The 20,132-nt window shown below is 37.4% G+C and overlaps 3 protein-coding genes and 1 long non-coding RNA gene across 4 annotated transcripts; 3 read left to right on the plus strand and 1 right to left on the minus strand.

Annotated features, from left to right (window-relative positions):
* The first annotated feature begins 2,430 nt into the window (after nucleotides 1-2,430).
* On the plus strand, nucleotides 2,431-4,317 carry LOC145238913 (uncharacterized). The gene is made up of 4 exons (XR_013862205.1): nucleotides 2,431-2,957; nucleotides 3,019-3,136; nucleotides 3,263-3,378; nucleotides 3,514-4,317. It is a non-coding gene; the product is annotated as an uncharacterized LOC145238913 (long non-coding RNA).
* Nucleotides 4,318-6,718: 2,401 nt separating this feature from the next.
* Nucleotides 6,719-8,869, plus strand: LOC145238911 (COP9 signalosome complex subunit 8-like). The gene is made up of 3 exons (XM_080102197.1): nucleotides 6,719-7,128; nucleotides 7,492-7,641; nucleotides 8,223-8,869. Exons 1-3 carry the CDS (start codon nucleotides 6,882-6,884, stop codon nucleotides 8,390-8,392), a joined length of 567 nt encoding a protein of 188 aa, XP_079958323.1. The 5' UTR covers nucleotides 6,719-6,881; the 3' UTR covers nucleotides 8,393-8,869.
* LOC145238912 (mediator of RNA polymerase II transcription subunit 11-like) lies at nucleotides 8,158-9,892 on the minus strand. The gene is made up of 3 exons (XM_080102198.1): nucleotides 9,571-9,892; nucleotides 9,139-9,269; nucleotides 8,158-8,656 (listed from the first exon to the last, which is right to left on the minus strand). Exons 1-3 carry the CDS (start codon nucleotides 9,662-9,664, stop codon nucleotides 8,519-8,521), a joined length of 363 nt encoding a protein of 120 aa, XP_079958324.1. The 5' UTR covers nucleotides 9,665-9,892; the 3' UTR covers nucleotides 8,158-8,518.
* Nucleotides 9,893-12,908: 3,016 nt separating this feature from the next.
* Nucleotides 12,909-19,280, plus strand: LOC145238908 (P-selectin-like). Its single transcript, XM_080102192.1, has 11 exons — nucleotides 12,909-13,086; nucleotides 13,457-13,636; nucleotides 13,944-14,123; nucleotides 14,605-14,784; nucleotides 15,578-15,757; nucleotides 15,994-16,173; nucleotides 16,961-17,140; nucleotides 17,373-17,552; nucleotides 17,953-18,129; nucleotides 18,350-18,529; nucleotides 18,995-19,280. Exons 1-11 carry the CDS (start codon nucleotides 12,939-12,941, stop codon nucleotides 19,003-19,005), a joined length of 1,776 nt encoding a protein of 591 aa, XP_079958318.1. The 5' UTR covers nucleotides 12,909-12,938; the 3' UTR covers nucleotides 19,006-19,280.
* The last annotated feature ends 852 nt before the right edge of the window (nucleotides 19,281-20,132 follow it).

Raw genomic sequence — 20,132 nt, forward strand, 5'->3', positions numbered from 1 at the left:
GACACTAAAACCGCCTGATTCATCATGTGGGGAAGTTTTAACACTTTAGAACGAAAACTGACCAAACCTTCTTTAAAACAACTGGTGTAACAATGTATTGAGTTGAGTTGAGTTGAGTTTATTTCCCTGGGCAAATCGTAGCAGCACAAAAGCGCTAAAATATTCACCAAGCCGGAAATAGCTGCGCAAGGTTGGGACGTTATAAAGCGCGACAAAGTTAAGGGCACAATTGGTAGACGCGCTGCAGCTACGCCGTTACTATGTATAGGCGTTATGTGGCAGGGACTCACATCAGAGGGTGAGGTTGGCGCATTGGGACATCAAGACTGGGGGGAAACGTTGGTGGAACCAGTCAGGTTGGGACCTAAAAGCTAACCACCCGTGTTAGGTAAAGAGGGTAGGGTTCAACAGGAAAAGAAACCACCAAAAGAAACCCTGTTGGATAGTTCCAGGCGCCAGAAGAAAGGGTGCAGCAAAAACTCAATGAAAATACAAACAACTAAATAAATAAATAAATAAATAAACAAATAAAACAAAATAAATGAAGGAAAATAAATAAGTCTATGGGTTGTCGCGTCTCAGGGAGCGGTTCGGGGTTTCAGGTGATGGTCGAGACCTAGCCGGGAGCAGCTGCCTGCGAAAACAACTGCAGCAAATTATCTGCACATGCAACTACCAGACATTAGCACGCTTGCAAGTAATTTTGTTAGTTCACACAGCACATAGTGATTAATATGTTCAAAAAGTTCAAGGTGAGGTAAAGTGCAAATCATCACAATTAAGCAACAACAAACAAACGCACACACACGCGCATATGTGTAATAACCGTTTGCGTTTATATATACTTACTGGTAATAAGCAGTGGAATTTGCAGTATGCGTGACAGAGTGCAGGAAAAGCTGTTAGTAGAAGTGGTACTATAGTGACAGTGAGTAATGCTACAAGGCGATCAGTGTACAGTCATTAACAACTCAAATGTATGGGAAATGTTTGGGGCACTATTCCGAAATTGAAGAGAAAACAGATGTTTTACTATCGATATAGGCTTTCAGGGCAACAAGACGTTATCTTAACTAATAACACCACGTATCGTATGAGACGGTTAAACAGTATGCATTTTATCAATTCAAGTTCAATTTAATATTTTAATTGTCTGATTGAAAATAATCTATAACAAGGTATTTTGAACCAATGCAACTTTGAAAACCTCAACAAGATAGATTTGTCCGAAGTTGTTTTATTTACAAGCACAACAACAACAATCTGATTGTTAATGAGAATAACAATTGCTGGTTGTTGAGTTTAAATTCTCTGCAAAAATGTCTCCTGCAAAAACAGAATAAACTCAAGTTATTTTCCTGTCAACAGTTTGGAGATCAAACATGAAGCAACTTGATAACCGGACAATTTAAAACCATTTTGGCAGAAGAACAAGATTTGTTCACCGGCTCTATAGAAAGCTTTTTTTCTTTCGATGAACCGTTTGCGGGTTCGATGGGTCGTCGGCAACCTGAAACATGAACGAAACTCAAATTAGTTCAAATTCGATATTTGTTCAAAAAATAATAATTTCAAGTTCATCTAATTCCAGGTAATAGGTTTGTACGTTATTAATTTTCGGATTACAATTCGGAAACATGACCATATTTGGTGCTGCTGTTATCAACCTTTGACACCATTACGTTATTCTTTTGTAAATCCAGTGTTAGACAACCAACCACTGGTGAGATTTAATTTTTTTTGTCAGGCCGTGCTATCACAAAAGTCAAATTTTTCAGCCGGTTCTATCACAAAAGTCATATTTTTCAGCCGGCTCTGTTACATAAAGTCCGTTGACAGTAACCAGTAATGCTGACCGGTTCGCTGATCTCAAAAAATTTCGTGAGACGGTTCGATAGAACCGGTGCGAACCGGCTAAATCCCACTCGGTGAAATGTTTATTTTATTCCAAAACTACGAATCAAGTCCGTCCTAATTATGTTTATGTGACATTACCTGACACAAGTTAGTATTTTATTCTGTTGTACTTAGAATCAATTGATTGAGCAGTATCTGACCCTCTGACAGGCAACATACTTATTTATTCTGTTGTCACTTCTTTCCACTGTTTGTAAACCAAGAGTTGTTTCGTCCCGGAGGGGGCGATTGTTCGGTCAAAACGCGCGGTAAATTCATTAAGTAATCGTTGCCCGAAAACTCCACAGGCAGAAAGGAAAAACAACATGGGTTTGAGGCTATTTTGTTATCGCTTCTTCAAACTGTTTGTAGGTTTTTTCCGAGGCGGTGATTGGTCGGCCAAAACACGTGACTGCTTGATTCAGCAATCAATGCCCGAAAACTCCACAGGCAATTTGCGCGTAGATTTGGGGACTCCAAAGTTAACTTGCAGGGGCGCCGAGGTTGATATAAAAGGCAAACAGCTGATTTGCGGCGTTAAAAGCACATTTTGCTGGAAGCGGATGGAGGAAGCCAAGCTACAGGTTCGTCGTTGTTATTGTTTTGTTTTCTTTTGTTGTTTTATAAAACACGGTTTAAAGAATCTACCCAGAACCTTGATATGTCTATTTTTTATTTACTTTCTTTCACTTCTCTTTTATTCTTTTTATTTCTATTGTATTTTTTTCGCCGCACTATACAATATAGAGGGTTTGGCCAGACTCTCTAGATTGTTTTTGCGGATTTTACCAAACAAGGTTCTGGGTTTTTGCGGATAAAGTTGTGTAACTTTTCTGACGTTATTGCCGCAACTATCTTACGGACATGGACACTAATCTGCCTTTTGTTTTGCACGCATGTGACGTAACCACTGATGATGTCATCTAATGGGAATCGCAACATGATCCAATGAAACCGAAGCACCAGCGAGAACCAGAACGCCGTCACTATTCGATGACGTCACACGACGGAGCGCCAGTGATGACTTCATCTTCGGCGAAGCAGTGCGACTACCGAAACCCGTATGACACTCCTTGTCTTTGTTGTACGATGCGTTTTAAAGCATTGTTGATTTGTGTGCAGCGGAGTGGAGACGACGGGATAAGGAAGCGACGATGATCGGATCCATGGAGCGGTTGGATTCCTGAAAGTAAGATGACTCGGCAAACCAGCGACACAACAATATCATGAAAGGAACGAGGTAGATTTTTTAAATGATAGTAGGTTGTTTAAGTAACCTTTTAGCAAATGCGTAAAGTTAATAGCACTTAAAACGCAGTTTTAAAGATTTTAACGATGTGTTTTTGCATTGTTGATTTGTCTGCAGCTCAGTGGAGACGACGGGATAAGGAAGCGACGATGATCGGATCCATAGAGCGTTTACAACCATGATCCAACAGAATTCGACAACCAGCGACACAACAATTTCATCAAAGGAACGAGGTATATTTGTTTAAATAAATGAGTCTATACAAGCTTGGTAACGTTTTATATTGCAGTCAGACAGTTCAATTTTATTAATTTGTATCATATGCTTGTATGGTTACCCACACAGCTTAACTATAACATTTAATTAAGGAACGTCCAACATCCTTCTCTGCCATCCCACCAAACTCCACCTCTCCATCGAACAACAACTTTCCTCCTGATAAGTTTTGTTACAAGTCTGTCGTGTGATTCACCCAGGTCGTCCAACCAAATATTCTAATGTTAACTATCCATTGTATTTTTATTAATTAGCACACAACTCATTATAAATCAGCCATTTTGCATATTAATACGTTCGTTAACCGAAAGCCGCTTCTATATGTTGGACGACAAATAAATACACGACAAACTTTTTTATTTTAGAAACGTTTGTGCGTGGGTTAATTTAGTTGTTTGTATTAATCAAAGATTTAAATGTAATTGTTTATGTTAATTAAGATTTTGTATAATTTAATGTTAAATGTTAATTTAAACACGATGGCGGTTTATTTGGTTTAATTACAAAACCTTTTAATAAACGTTTTAATTGTAATGCGACCTAATATCAACTAAATTGCCACATAGCTGTTTACAAAGGCCACGTAATTTTTCTTAACCGTTGATAAACCACAGTTGCTGGGGTCTTGTTTTAAACAGAATTTAGTCGATAATTGCCTGAAATCACCCGGTATTAAATTCATTCACTTAATGCTAAACTCCTAACTAAATAATATGGCTGTTTGGCCTATATCCCTATACCCACTAATTTGCCCTAATTCACTTCGTACTGAACTCGTAACTGTACAATATAAAAGCTGACGCTTTTTGGTAGATTATGTCCCTGATTACAATACTAACAACTAACATGCCAAACTATCTTGTTTTAAACATAATTTTGTAGATATTTGCCTCAAATCACAGGACATTTAATCCATCTAGTTAACGCTATTTCAAAATAATATTAGCATTGTTAAATATGTCTAACCGAATAATGTAAAAGCTGACACTATTTGGTAGATCCTGTCCCTGATTACAGCACTAACATGGCCATCTAAAGTCGTTGCTACCATGACAAATCCACACATAATAATTTTCCTTCTTGAAATAATTTTGTCCTGAATGTAGAATTATTTTATCCGTCCAATAATTTTCCGAATATAACATCATGTCTGATAACTCGTGATAATTTTCATCAAATTTACAGGAATACTCGGAACCTTGTTTTGTTCTTTTTTATTTTCTTTGATTTCACTTCTCTTTTATTCTTTTGATCTCTTATTTTTTTGCTGATTTTTTTTCGCCGCATTATTTAATATCGAGGGTGTGCACGGCCCTTTATATTATTTTTGCGGATTTTAAACAAGGTTCCGAATTAAAAAATTACAATTTTAATAAATAATTTAAATAAACACCAAAAATCAAACGTAACTCGTATCGTACACAACAAATTACGACATAGTAGGGAATTCCCGTTTGCGCGTCCCCAGCCCGTAAAATATTGCGTCATAGTAGGGGAAATCCCTATGAGCGCGATCCCGCCACTAACATGTTACGTCATAGCAGGGAAAATCCCTATGAGCGCGATCCCGCCACTAACATGTTACGTCGTAGCAGGGAAAATCCCGTATGCGTGTCCTCCAATCCTTAATGTTGCGTCATAGTAGGGGAATTCCCGTATGCGCACATTACGTCACAGATCCGTCATAATGGGTTAATTGTCTTACTTTCCCGTTTTACTGTTTCAAGGGGGTAATTCCTTGAGGTTTTGTAATTTACCCGATAAATCGCCATCGATATAATGTTGAGTAGGATTTGATTTGTAAACTTAATTATGGTTGTTACTCTGGTAGTGTATGGATTTTTAGATAATGTAGATTATTTTAGTGTATAATGTGTTTGAACATAGGCTAAATGTTTCTTTATAGTTGTTGTGTTTGTGCAATCGGTGCAATGGCTTTCAAACCAAGATCAACCCGCAGAACCTTAAGTGATCATTGCTAAACGTGCCCATTTGAGCTACTTGTGTGAAATCGAATACAAATACGCAATAAAATATCACTATCGAACCTTACTTGATCAAATTCAAAACACATGCATTATTTGGCACCGACGTCAGTGCGATCCAGTATTTATAAATACAATTTCGAAATTTCAGAAAAAAAGAATTACAAAACAAGCAATTCGTGTATTTTATTTGAACTACCGCATGCTTTTACTGACATCAGTTTTTTTTATGTTTTAAACTTATAATATTTTGTTATTTTTAGATTTGATATTCATCTTATTTATACCTGTTAGCTGCTATGGCTGTGTGCCAACTTCCTGCTGTTTAGTGTTACTGTATCTATTGTTGTACTTTATCTCTTTTTTTCCACTCCAACTTTCTCTTCCATCAAAGGCGTCTGCTGGCAGAATGCTTTGTTGTCTGTGTCTTGTACAAACGCTCGCCACTGCCTGTGCTACCGTTTAATACAAGCTCAGTAGTGTAATATCCAGTTTTATGTGTGCAATGTTACGCAGATTTGTAGCGCTGTCTGGGATTTTAGGTTAGATTCAATTTTTTTTCAGTCGGTTCTGTTACAAAAACTCCATTGACAGTAACCAGCAATGATAACCGGTTCGCTGATCTCATAAAATTTTGTGAGACGGTTCAATAGAACCGGTGCGAACCGGCTGAATCCCACCACTGCAACCAACCAATAAAATAATGTAGCCTACCTTTGTAATCTTTTGGCACAATCGGGTCGAATCCGTTCAACTCAGAGCTCACCAGGCGAATCACGAACATCATCAACAGCAGTTTAAACATCTTTTAACGCCAGCTAATCATTTAAAACTATTTAGAAGGCAGAATTTTACAACAAAATGCGTCACAGCCTGGGTTTATGCCACGCACCACGGATGTCTGGACTCTAAACGCGGTGTGTCAACGGAAACTATACGAAAATTGTTGCCAGACTGATAACCGAGGTTTTGTAATGGTGGCTACTCTGCAGACGCAACCTTGCACAAAAATTGTTCGCATGTGCGCAAGAAAAGTATCGAAAACGAAAAATATGTTTTGCAAAGTGTTGGTTTGCGGAAAACAATTTCAAACTTTTCAGTTTCTTCACGTTTTAAATTTTGCGAGAACCAAAGCGTTTTCAAAAATACTTTAATATATTTTTAATGACAGAACCAAATTCACTAGTTCTGTAGCAAAGTCTATATAAAACGTGTTTTATTTATACTTTGTTCTGCAGTATATGCATGAAAAGCATCCAAAAGAAAAACAAAAAACTGATACGATACGATACGCTTCAGTTCACACCAAAATCATACCCGTGAAAATCTGATTGTTTCATGAAATAAATAAAGTTTTCTCACAGAATTTGCGCTTAGAGGGTCTGTATCTCTATTCAATAATAACTGAACTGGAAGCTTCTGTGTGATGTTGTTTAATTGGAGGTGAAATACTTCACAGTGAAAGTTAATTAGTGATGGGAACTTCCACAGAAGTTGCTCTCAGCCGAATTGCTATTCTGGAAAATCAAGAACTTGAATCTCCGAAGGGTATTTTACCCGCTGAGCTATATTGTGAACTTCTTGCTTTGTATCTGCTCACCAATGATCTTGCTAATGCAAAGTTTCTGTGGAAGCGGATTCCTGCAGACGTGAAATCAGATTCTGCCGAACTCAAAGCTGTCTGGGAAGTGGGGAAAAACGCTTGGCAGCAAAATTTTGCAGGTGAGCAAGAAATTAAGTTGATGCAAGTTTTATTCCATTGGTGTAAGACAACATAGTCACACAACTGCACTATAACAATGACATAGCTTTTTGCACTAATTGAATTGAAACAATGACCTAATAGCTGCGCAACATTGAATGTTATGGGGCAAAAAAATTGTCGGACACAACTGGTGGATAATGGCTGAACGGTGAACGTGCTTCAGCAACACCGTATCATAGAGTTTTATGTGACGGGAACTCACTAGAAAGTGAGTGTAATGTGCAGTCAGATTTCATGTGCTCAATACAAGTGCTCTTGCAGTTGTGTGTTTGTTCAAGTTACTTTCAGATGTTATTACACTTTTCTGTTAACATCAACAGGAGTTCATACTGCCCTTGACTCGTATGACTGGTCAGAACAATGTCGTCTTGTGATGAGTCAACATAAGGAAAACTTGAGGGAAAATTGTCTTAACATGATTGCTGGAAGCTACACGTCCGTCAAGATTACTTACCTTGCACAAATACTAGGTATTTTGTGTGTGACAAGCTTTTTAAATGAGTTATACTAAAACAGGCACTCAAGGGTTTTTGTTTCTTTAAAAAGATTTTGTGTGTCATAATATTTTTTACCTTTTTGAGATAAAAAGTTCTTTTGGAAAACTATTCAAGTTTATAACACAGCTAAACCTTTTTTGAATATTGTTGTCATGTTATTTTATTCAACCATTAATAGCCTATGGTCCTATACAATCATATTTGAGAATTTAATGGTGTACCTGTTAAAATATCAAATTATGCAAAATACTGCAGAGCAATGCTCTTTTACGTTTATCACAGGTAACATGTGAAGGCAATTATCCACACTCAATTAATGTTTGTTCTAATTCTAACCTTTTGGATCATTTTAATTCCTTTACATTGATTTTAAAGGAACAAGTCTACATCACACTCAGCAGGCTCTCTCAAGCACTAATGCCTAACATTCCTGATAAACAATCCTAAAACTTTTTTCTTTCTTTTTTCTGTCAAATAGTAACAAAAGAATACATTTTTCATTTTAATTTTCTGCCATTGCGACACAAAATACAACAGATGTTTATTTAATCCAGGTTTGGACAAAAGTACTGCTTTGGAACTGGTCAAAAACAGAGGCTGGGAATATAGTGAGGAAAAAGAAATTGTGAAACCGATGAAGACAAAACAAATTATGGAATGTAAACCAAAGAATGAAGAGCATTTGGAGCGACTCACACAATACATTTTGTTCCTGGAAACATAAAAATATGTAATAACTCAATGTAATTTGGACTTGCTGTGGTCCATGCATTTGATGTACTACAAACTCAGCTTGGATAAAATGTTTCCCGTAGATGACCAACTGATGTCTTTATTTGACCCTTTTGTTTCACGTGTTAGGCTTCGTGCTACAAGTTGACACCATTTCGTTAACCTGGGTTGAAATTTGTGCGATGGCTTCATGAAACAGTTGAGCTCTTTTACGAGCGGAATAACATGAACCTTCATGTTGGTGGTTGGTTGCAACCTGTCAAGTTATGAATTGTGTATTTTATTTTGACACAGATTGTATTTAGTGAATACATCATGTTGCAGACATTTCAACAATTGCTAATCATCATAATAGATGACAACAGCAGTTGCTGAAATGTCTTCATTCTTGTTGTCCAACAACAGGATTTATGGAAGTCTTTGAAATACAGAAGACAACAACAATAAAAAACAGAATACAACAACATAAGATGATTTTTCATGGCATCAATTTGTGTGTTTGTATTGATATACTAATCTAAACAGTTACAGTGCCTTATTTTCTGCTTTTTGTAATGCCATTGTTTAAAAATCAAGTCTGTCCGCTTTCTGGTTACTGTTGATATCATCTGGTACGAACCACTATATCCACAAAATTGTTGGCACATGAAGCCATTACCACATGGAAACAACAAGTAAATTGGCACGCTCCACTTAAAGGCTGCCGAACCTGGCTATAGGATATCTTCAGCAAAATACCTGAGTTAGGTAGTTGATTTGAGTTGCAAGTTCCGTTTCTGCTTCATCCAGATTTTGTAGAAATGTTGAAGTGTGTTTGTCCAAGTTTCGATCGGTTGGTTTGTCTTTAGACAACTCCTGCATTGTTAATCCTGTCAAAACAAGTCCATTAACACTTCCAACCATTCTGTTTACCAAACATGCCATAAAAGAGGTTTCAATTTTTTTCATGCAGGTGCACAAAGTCACAAACAATACCAACACTGCTCTATAGTGAATGCTTTCTAATTAATTATAACAGGACAAGAGTCTACTTTCTTGTCAAATTTACAATTTGTCGAAAACAGTTTGGAACCAACACAGATACATTTGAAAACTTTATGTCACATAACCATTTTCCACCTGAAACAGACACAGTATTAGTTTCACATTCAAAGCATTTGTTATTCACACCTGCACTATGGATGGCACTAACTATTTTCTTCTCAATGTCCTCCAGTTTTTTCACCCTGATTTCAACACTTTCGACTTGTACTGGGGTTGTCATTGTTGTTTGATAACACAATAATTTCCTGCAACATAATGCGAGAGGGTATCTAAAGTATTTTTGGCGCTTTTAAAACAGTAACGATTAACGTAATATTCAGCTAAAAAAAGTAAAAAAAAACTTCTACAACAAGTCCAACCAAAAAAATCGCGCTCTTTTGTAATTATCTTCGAAAACTCGTGCAAGCCAATAATTTTACAAATCGTTTTCGTTTGAGGCATCGCATCACTTTATTTTCGATTGGAGTTTGTCGGTAATTGATACGCTTCGGTGAGCAACGTGCGTTGTGCTTCACTGAACACTGTTAAGCATGAATAAAAATCAATTACATAAAACCCCAAAACGACTTTTTATTCAAAAATAATCAAATAGGCACAGCTAAGTAATTTCTATTATTACACAAAAATTACCCAATTTAGGCAACTCAATCCGAAGTTTTTGTCAACATGAAATTTGTTTTTATAATTTAACCAACATAAACTCGATCGAAGTAGTATTTTATTTTGCGATATTTTAATCTTTGTTGTACAAGCACCATCAGACTTAGTGCAACAACAACAGCAAAAAAACAACAACAAAAAGTATCTTTTTTATTTCTATTTGCACCAGTTATTTTTTTGTACCTTTTGTTTTGTTGTACCATATTTTGTACCAAATGAAATGTTGTGCAACGTAAAATAGAACTACAATCTAGGAATATCAGAGCACAAATATTGATCATATAGCTTAGTTTGTTCACATATTGAAGGAAAATAATCTACGTACATGTTTCTAGTATCCACATGAGGGCACTACAACTACATTAACTACTTCCCTTTGCTTTCTATGGAAAACTGTTCCTTCCAAATAGGATCAAATTTCCTTTCTATGCACAGAATGCACCTCATCATTAGCAGGTAAAATATTCTTAGATGCAAGTTGACACTTAAATTAATTTGCACGAAAATTTACAAAATAATGCAAACAGATAATTAAATCAACTCCACTGTTACGTTATTTCGTTTTAGTTTTATTGACGAAGAACACCAGGCAATCCACGGTTTAATGTACACACAAATATGCAATTAATTTGCATATTAAACAACTCTATATAAGAGGGAAGGAGCCAGCCAGTGACGACATTCGATGCGACGATATAGTATAGGAATGAAGTTTTCAAAGTTTTCAGTTTTTCTGTTGCTTGTGGCGCCAGCGTATGGATATCGTGAGTAACTTTTACTTTGACAAACTGGTGTGCCTGTTTAAAACATGATAGTTGTTCATCCATTTCTGTTACAAAAAGTCCATTGACAGTAACCAGTCATGCTAACCGGTTTGCTGATCTCATAAAATTTCGTAAGACAGTTCAATAGAACCGGTGTGAACCAGTTGAATCCCACCACTGATTGGTGTTGCCTTGTTGGGTAAAATACAAATTTATGCGCAACAAACTCCGCGTGCGTGAAAAAGTCTAATTGCTTCAAACATTTTAAATAATTTGCCAAAATTGTTGACTAAAAAGTCGTTTCATCAGCTTGCTTCAGAAGTTTGTAGAGCTCTTAATTGTAATTTTATTTCAACGTTTCGACGTCTTCCACAGGCCGCCTTTATCCGGGTAAAACGTCAGAATAAAAATACAATTGCCAGAAGAACTCTATAAACTTGACATTATGTCTAGCAGCAATAGCATAAATATTGCTTCAGAAGTTAAAGCGTAAAATGTGATAACTAAGCATTTTTTTCTTTAGTTTGTAGTCGACCAGACAAACCCAGGAACGGATATGTGGAAAACGACCGGAGGTTTTCTTGGATCGGAACAAGACGAGCGATCAAATGCAATAAAGGTTACGCTCTTCCGCATGGTTCGCCAACTGAACTGACCTGTATAACAATATACTGGCGTCCAAGACCTACACCAAACTGCTATCGTAAGTTGAATCTTACTTCAAGTATAAAACATTTGCTGCATTACAAAGCTATGGTGGTGTGCAAAGCCATGCTGATGATAGGCATTGTCCACTTGCAATTCATTACTATGTCCAAATGAAATATTTTGTTAAACGATTTACACACGATTTTTATATCAAGTTTATAGAGCTCTTCTGGCAAATGTAAATTTATTCCGACGTTTCGACGTCCTATACAGGTCGCTTTCATTAGGGTAACAACCTTTTTTCCCCTTTTTCAAAAATTACATTTGCCAGAAGAGCTCTATAAACTTGATATCATGCAGCAATAGCTTACATACGATTTTTGACATCATGTTTATTATTTCTACTGGTTGGTCCACCCACAACCTGACATGATACATAATAACTTACAGTCACATGTTCACAACCTTCCGCGCCTGTTGATGGATCAGTGAAAGACCCACAAAATGTCTACAAGCACCAGCAGTGGTCGTGGTACATGTGCAACCCTGGCTTCAGACTCGCGAAAGGAGCAGCGGATATACAGTGTCTGAATGGCACTTGGTCGTTCGGTCCACCTTCGTGTGTTGGTAAAACGCTCTCTACTGCTCTCTACCGATCATTAATAACATCAAGTTAATTTTTATCTTTCAAAGCTTTCTATCTCACAGCTTATATAGGCAGTGGTGGGATTCAATTTTTTGTCAGTCGGTTTTACCACAAAAGTCATATTTTTCAGCCGGTTCTGTTACAAAAAGTCCATTGACAGTAACCAGTAATGCTAACCGGTTCGCTGATTTCATAAAATTTCGTGAGACGGTTCTATAGAATATATATATAGAGAGCCGGCTGAAAAATATAAAAAAATATATATATCTATATGTAGAGCCAGTGCGAACCGGTTGAATCCCACCACTGCTTATAGATCGCTTAACCGTTAGTTTACGTTAAACATTAAAAACAACCATGGTCTGCATTCAACCCTGCGTGCAGATTCGCTTGTTAAACGGTTGTAAACCACCAATATTAGGCAAACCATTTTGCTACAGTTTTCTACACATGTCCTCTCGTAAACCCGCTTGATGCGCTCAACTGTATCTTTTTCTAGCTGACTGCAGCAGACCACCAGCCCCGCAGTTCGGATCAATCTCCCCTTATAAATTAAGTTACCTCCACAATGAGAAGATAACCTTCCGATGTAATGACGGCTATACAATGTTGAGCGGGGAAGCAACGCACAGTGAATGTCTGAGAGGGAAATGGACAAACACCGCCCCGAAATGCGCCCACAAGAACGATAGGAAAGTTCGTGTCATCACAAAACAAGTTTGTTAACTTACTGGTGTTTAGAAATATGTCGAGCTCCCAAGTTACCTGACAGCAACATGGTATTGAAGCCGTCCGTTGAAACTTATGCTGCGCACGCTGTTGTTCACATACAATGTAAAGTTGGATATCAGATTATTTCGAGCAATACAAGAGTCACGTGTTTACTAACTGGCAAGTGGACACCACTACATGGATATTGCAAAAGTAAGTACTAAAATTATTTTAACATATTTTTAGCAGATTTACGATTTATGAATATTTGCTTAATTTTTGTTCAAACAGAACGCCCAAAGTACGAATCACGAGGTTTCGTTCATTCAATTAAAATTTCTATTCTAGTTTCCACAAATATTCTTAAACTTAAACGACATAATATTGTAATTCTGCGCTCTTATTGCCGATTAAGTTGAATTACGTGATTACTGAGGATATATTTTTTTGCAAATAAAAGGTAGAAAGTGCGCTTCAAACTTTAATTGGCAAAATAACCATTTGGAAATATAATAATCTTGATTAACTGTTCAACAAACTCGGCTAACTCAGTTAGATTTCCATGTTTTTATTCCATTTTCAGAAATACTTTGCCCCTCCCCGACTTTGCCGGTCAACGGTGGATTCACAATCAACAAAACTCCCTACATTGTTCGGACAATCGTCACATATTCCTGTAATCCTGGATTCAATCTTGTCGGACAAAAATCGAATATTTGCGGGAACAACGGGAAATGGTCGGGTCGTCTCCCGTCTTGTCGAGGTAATTTCCATAAATTCTCATGTTTTGTGAATGTTTTATTTTATTTAATGATGAAAATAAAGGCCCAAATAGACGTAAAAAGCGACATACTTTATATGTCAAACGTTTCGACAAATGCTCATGCCATCATCAGTGATATTTGTTGTGTTTGACATTTTACTATAAAATGTTAACAGTCAATGTTTCACTGCCGAGATCATTCAGTCTTTAAATAAATAACAACATTCGTTTTGAAACAAATGATCAATAAATTGGAAAAATATCCTGAATGTAATTATACCAAAATCTAATTAATCCGTTTTCTCAGCCACAACTTGCAGCAAGCCAAAATCACCAGGGAATGGATTTGTTAAAATTCAACTCGGACAATATCTTGTGCACAGTCGCGTGTGGTTTGGATGCAAAGCTGGTTTCACACTGGTTGGTGAGGCGAGTATTACTTGCTTGGCTGGAGGGAATTGGTCAAACAAAGTTCCTCTGTGTATGAGTGAGTAGAAAACTAATGCAACAATATCTGCATGTGTGAAACACTCTAAGCATTTGTGAGCGTCAACAAATATTTGTATGTTGTGAAGACTTTTCAAGATGCAATAAACATTAAGTTTGGTGACAACTGAAATAAATTTGGGTTACTAATGTTTTTCTCCATGTTATGTCACACTCATATTTTTGGATGAAATATTTAACTTTTGGACGGTTGGACAAGTTTGCTTAAATTGTACATAGAGGCGCAGATTGATAAATTTATAAACCATTGCCCAAGAAAAGCAAGACAGAGATGCAGGAAGGCCGATATATTATTCTAACTCGAAAGTAGGAGCTAGAAACAAAGCAAGGCCCTGAATTGTTTTAAGCAAAGTCCAAATTACATTCATCGTCGTAAAATTGCGACAGAATCGTAGCTTCGGGTAATAAACCGGCCAAACTGGATAACCCAGCATAGTTTAACTTGAAGCCGATGTTTTCAGTGCGTCAGTGCCCACCACCTCTAGCTCCACCCAACGGAAACTTCACACCACAAGCCGCTTCGTATTCGGTTGATGATGGAATCGATTTCAAGTGTAGAGTCGGTTATTCGCTGGTGGGAAGCACAAAACTAACTTGTATGGAAAATGGAAAATGGTCGGACGACTTCCCGGTTTGTGAAGGTAGCAACCAAATTGTTGTCGCTTAGCAACCAGTTGCTCATAGCAACGCTTTCTAAATTTTCCTTCTCGGCTGAAAGTTTGGTTATCAGACAATTTGTTTGTTTCTCTTGTTTTTGTGAGATACACAAAAAGTTGTTGATCTTATCCTTTGTAGTTTGAATTGTTGTTATTTCCTACAGAAGGGCTGATTAACTTCACTGATGGGCCAAACACAATCAACATGAACTTTGTGTAACTTAAATTGTCTTCACTTTGTTGCAAACCAAATACTCGCTTAAATTAAGTTGACAACAATCAGTTAAATTCGCAAGTGATTCTGCAGTTGCTTAATCAAGTCGCAGAAAAACGTCACGTGGATTTGTTCAAACCAATACTATCCACTGGTTTGCTATTATTTCACGACAATAGTTTAATGGGCCATGGTTTGTTTGAAATCGAAACATGTTTGCGAACCGCACAATTTTTATCCAATGAACCGCATTTGGCCCAGACCGTAAGTTGCACACTCCTGGCCTACAGCATTCAAGACTTGCACATCAAAAAATGTAAAACTTGACAGTAGTTTAATTTTGTCTTCTACGTTTTGCAATTAACCATTTGTTGAGGTTTGCTGCCAATTATTGTCGAGTTGTCGAGTAATTTTACGCAGCTGTGGAAATTCTCAGCAGATTTTAATGTTAGTTTGTTTTTTCCCGATATTTGTGGCCAAATCAGAAAACATCGAACTTTGTATTTTTGTCATTTTCTGTGTTTTCGTTCGTGATTAAAAACTCAAATTCCCATTTTCCCGCAGAAATAATCTGCCCCTCCCCAACATTGCCGGTCAACGGTGGATTCACAATCAACCAAACTCCCTTCATTGTTGGAACAATCGTCACATATTCCTGTAATCCTGGATTCAATCTTGTTGGAGAAAAATCGATTATTTGCGGGAACAACGGGAAATGGTCGGGACGTCTCCCGTCTTGTCGAGGTAATTTCCATAAATTCTCATGTTTTGTGGATGTTTTATTTTGTTGTATTTGATATTTTGTTTTAAAATCTCAACATATATAATGTATCTTATTATTTAATTTTAACTTTCGCTTAAAAAAAACAAACGCAAAATTACAACATAAAAGGGAAAGTTTGTTTTATTTAAACCCGACCTGAAAACCCGGCCAAACTTGAATAACCCAGCACAGTTTAACTTGAAGCCGATGTTTTCAGTGCGTCAGTGCCCACCACCTCTAGCTCCACCCAACGGAAACTTCACACCACAAGCCGCTTCGTATTCGGTTGATGATGGAATCGATTTCAAGTGTAGAGTCGGTTATTCGCTGGTGGGAAGCACAAAACTAACTTGTATGGAAAATGGAAAATGGTCGGACGACTTCCCGGTTTGTGAAGGTAGCAACCAAATTGTTGTCGCTTAGCAACCAGTTGCTCATAGCAACGCTTTCTAAATTTTCCTTTTCAGCTTAAAGTTTGGTTATCAGACAATTTGTTTGTTTCTCTTGTTTTTGTGAGATACACAAAAAGTTGTTGATCTTATCCTTTGTAGTTTGAATTGTTGTTATTTCCTACAGAAGGGCTGATTAACTTCACTGATGGGCCAAACACAATTTACATGATTAGATCGCTGACCGCAACTTTGTGCAAACCAAATACGCTTAAATTAAGTTGACAACCATCAGTTAAATTCGCAAGTGATTCTAGTCACATAAATAATTCGCAGAAAAATAGCACCGGGCACTTGGATTTGCTCACACCAATACTATCCACTGAGTTTATGGTATTGCACTTCAATAATTTAGCGGGCTACACTTTTTTGAAATCTTAACGTATCCGCGGACCTCACAACTTTTATCCAATGAACCGCATTTGGCCCCATACCGTAAGTTGCACACTCCTGGCCTACAGCATTCAAGACTTGCACATCTAATAATATAAAAATCGACAGTATTTTAATTTTGTCTTCTACGTTTTGCAATTAACCATTTGTTGAGGTTTGCTGCCAACTATTGTGGAGTTGTCGAGTAATTTTACGCAACTGTGGAAATTCTCAGCAGATTTTAACGTCAGTTTGTTTCTCCTGATATTTGTGGCCAAATCAGAAAACATCGAACTTTATATTTTTGTCATTGTCTGTGTTTTCGTTCGTGATTAAAAACTCAAATTCCCATTTTTCCCGCAGAAATACTTTGCCCCTCCCCAACTTTGCCAATCAACGGTGGATTCACAATCAACAAAACTCCCTACATTGTTGGGACAATCGTCACATATTCCTGTAATCCTGGATTCAATCTTGTCGGAGAAAAATCGATTATTTGCGGGAACGACGGGAAATGGTCGGGTCGTCTCCCGTCTTGTCGAGGTAATTTCCATAAATTCTCATATTTTGTAGATGTCGTGTTTTGTCGATTTGATATTTTGTTGTGAAATGTCAACAATGTTTCTTGATCTTTACATTGAACATTTGCTTCGAAACAAACACAAACTTACAACACATATGTATGTTTTATTTAAACCTACCCCAAACCCGACCTGAAAAACCCGGCCAAACTTGAATAAACCAGCACATTTTAACTTCAAGCCGATGTTTTCAGTGCGTCAGTGCCCACCACCTCTAGCTCCACCCAACGGAAACTTCACACCACAAGCCGATTCGTATTCGCTTAATGATGGAATCGATTTCAAGTGCAGAGTCGGTTATTCGCTGGTGGGAAGCACAAAACTAACTTGTATGGAAAATGGAAAATGGTCGGACGACTTCCCGGTTTGTGAAGGTAGCAACCAAATTGTTGTCACTTAGCAACCAGTTGCCCATAGCAACGCTTTCAAAATTTTCTTTCTCGGTTTAAATGCGGCTTATCCGAAAATTTGTCCGCTTCTCTTGTAGGTGGGATAGAAATTGTTTTGCTCGTGCTGAATGTTTGGCTGGTTACTCAAAGCATTTGTTGATTGGCAAATCTAACAATTTACTTAAATACTGTCGTTGGCGTTTACTGTGATCAATTTAATTACTTTGTTGTAACATTAAATATATTTTTTTTCCACGGGTTTCGAACCCAGGACACTCCCGGGGACGAATCCCGATCAAGGTTTTATATGTCTGTATATGGGTCAGGCGCGCCAGACCATTCGGCCAGGTTCCTGCCCAACATTAAATAATAAATAATTTTGCAGAAACAACATGCACAGCGCCCACAGTGGAAGGAGCGACACTGGAACCTGCACAAGGCAAATATGAGTTCGGACAAAACGTGACATACAGATGCGGGAGCGGGTTTGTATTGGCTGGTCCAGCGGTTTTAACTTGCTCGGAAAGTGGACAGTTCGACAAGTGCCCACCTTATTGTCTGAGTAAGTAAAAAAAACATCTTATTTTAACATATTAATATCACTAAATCAATGTCAAGTTATTCGTTATATTACCGATTGCATTAAAGTGCTACTGATGATCTTTGTTAAATCGCTCCGACTTATTTTTGTGTTTTTGTTTTCTAAAATCCCGATATGAAACCAAACACGGTTTTCTGTTCGGTGGAATTTTACATAGCATTTGTACTTTGTGGTTTCACAGGCCTTACATGCCCCAAACCACCACAGCCACTGGGTGGCGTAGTTACAACAAGCACGGGAACTTACAACTTCGGGACGAAACTTTTATACGAATGTGAACCCGAGCATGAATTGGTTGGAAGTAGAAATGTGGTTTGTCTGATAGGGGGTTCCTGGTCACATGAGTTTCCGACATGTCAAGGTATTAAGTTTTAACTTTGACTTGATTGTAGTAACGGTGTAGCTGCAGCGCGTTTACCACCAATCCTCCAATTGTGCCCTCCACTGTTTAGCGCTTTACAACGTCCCAACGTTGCGCAGCTATTTCCGGCCTGGTGAATATTTTAGCGCAATTGCGCGGCTACGATTTAATTTCTAAGATTTTAAAGAATCTTTCCCAACAATACTAAGCCTCCTATTTCGACGATCACCATTAACTTTTTTCATCAACAAACAACAGTGATGTTTTAATTTAAACAAGTACAGCCTATTATCCCCAAAGGGTGAAAGATGTCTCCCGGTTTTAAGAAAAGTCTTATGTTGACTGATCGTAACGGTGCTTTGTTGTTTTGTTGTCTAATTCCAATGTTTGTTGTAAATGAAACAAGCTGATAAGATATTTTACAAATTTTGTAAAAAAATATTCACCACTGTAGCTTAATTTCAGCTTTGGGCTAAATGCTGAATTTCATCAGATGTTTGGATTGATGGTCATTATGCTGGGAACCCTTTTGTTTATGGCAAAAAACTAAAATTTGAGAAAATTTGTTTCTTTATTTCGGCGGCATACATTCTACCACAACTATATGATATAGGAGCGACTCTACAGACGCGGGATTATTAAAGCGTGTCAATTGTTGCCCTTTTTCTCGTTTTTTTCTTTTCTGTTGTGTGTCGCTCTGTGTTTAGTCATTCCACTTTGGACTTCGCCAAATAAACAGCAAGCGATCGCCGCAATATGTTACACAACCAAGAAAAGTGTAAATAACAGAAAAAAACACACAATTAAATCATATTTACTTCAAACAAGGAATGTTTGTCCAGAACAAACCAAAAGTTTCCAAGCAGAATTTCACTTCCAATTTTTTGACACAGCAGCTAATCATTTTTGTTTTTCTTACAATGTTTAACTTTAACCGAATGAGGCAAAAACCGCTTTAGTTTCCAATTCATCGATCTCCGCTAATATATGGTCACTCAGTTACTAATGTGAAAAGGATAAGTTTGGAAAATCACCTGATAGCATCCTGTGTGTTAAATATTTTTTGTAAAATTCCACTGGTAAATGTTTGAATTAGTGCAGAAATTTTTTTAGCATCAAACACTTTTGCGAACCTATACTTAAATTGACGTGACCGAAAGAATTTGAAAATTCGTTTTAATTCTCCCCCCTCCAAATTAACGATTGCGGTGTTTCAGTTTAAACGTTAAATTATGTCCGTTCCCGTAACGTATTGACATTTAAACTGTTTCACGTTTAAAATTCCGCCTACCGAACTCAGTTCAATTTCTGATAAAACTTCTTGATTATTTTTAACCTCGCGAGCGCTCTTATTACGTAACAATAGGATATTATCTTGCGCACGCGGTGATCCACTTGAGCGATTAAATCGTCAACGAATTTGTGGGATGTAATTTTTGTCGGGCTGATTACAAGCAAACCCTCCGACTGTTGGTCCGCAAAGACACTTAATTACGCCGGTAAGTTCACTAATTGCTACAGATGTTTATGTTCGTCTGCCTGCGAGGGGCACGTTCAGGTAATTCGGATAATTTCAGTTACGCATTATTATCTTCAATTTCTT

The sequence above is a fragment of the Phallusia mammillata genome, chromosome 7 (genome assembly GCF_965637545.1).
Source record: "Phallusia mammillata chromosome 7, kaPhaMamm4.hap1.1, whole genome shotgun sequence".
Classification (NCBI taxonomy): domain Eukaryota; kingdom Metazoa; phylum Chordata; class Ascidiacea; order Phlebobranchia; family Ascidiidae; genus Phallusia; species Phallusia mammillata.

What these genes read in the sequence shown, in the direction of transcription:
- LOC145238911 (XM_080102197.1), top strand. Translation starts at nt 6,882, where the DNA reads ATGGGAACTTCCACAGAAGTTGCTCTCAGCCGAATTGCTATTCTGGAA. An exon ending in TTGGCAGCAAAATTTTGCAG is followed by an intron (nt 7,129 to 7,491) that starts GTGAGCAAGAAA and finishes TAACATCAACAG; the next exon opens with GAGTTCATACTGCCCTTGAC. An exon ending in TTACCTTGCACAAATACTAG is followed by an intron (nt 7,642 to 8,222) that starts GTATTTTGTGTG and finishes TATTTAATCCAG; the next exon opens with GTTTGGACAAAAGTACTGCT.
- LOC145238912 (XM_080102198.1), bottom strand. Translation starts at nt 9,664, where the DNA reads ATGACAACCCCAGTACAAGTCGAAAGTGTTGAAATCAGGGTGAAAAAA. An exon ending in TAGTGCCATCCATAGTGCAG is followed by an intron (nt 9,270 to 9,570) that starts GTGTGAATAACA and finishes TTGTTTTGACAG; the next exon opens with GATTAACAATGCAGGAGTTG. An exon ending in AAATCAACTACCTAACTCAG is followed by an intron (nt 8,657 to 9,138) that starts GTATTTTGCTGA and finishes ATAACTTGACAG; the next exon opens with GTTGCAACCAACCACCAACA.
- LOC145238908 (XM_080102192.1), top strand. Translation starts at nt 12,939, where the DNA reads ATGGTATTGAAGCCGTCCGTTGAAACTTATGCTGCGCACGCTGTTGTT. An exon ending in TCGTCTCCCGTCTTGTCGAG is followed by an intron (nt 13,637 to 13,943) that starts GTAATTTCCATA and finishes CCGTTTTCTCAG; the next exon opens with CCACAACTTGCAGCAAGCCA. An exon ending in CAAAGTTCCTCTGTGTATGA is followed by an intron (nt 14,124 to 14,604) that starts GTGAGTAGAAAA and finishes CGATGTTTTCAG; the next exon opens with TGCGTCAGTGCCCACCACCT.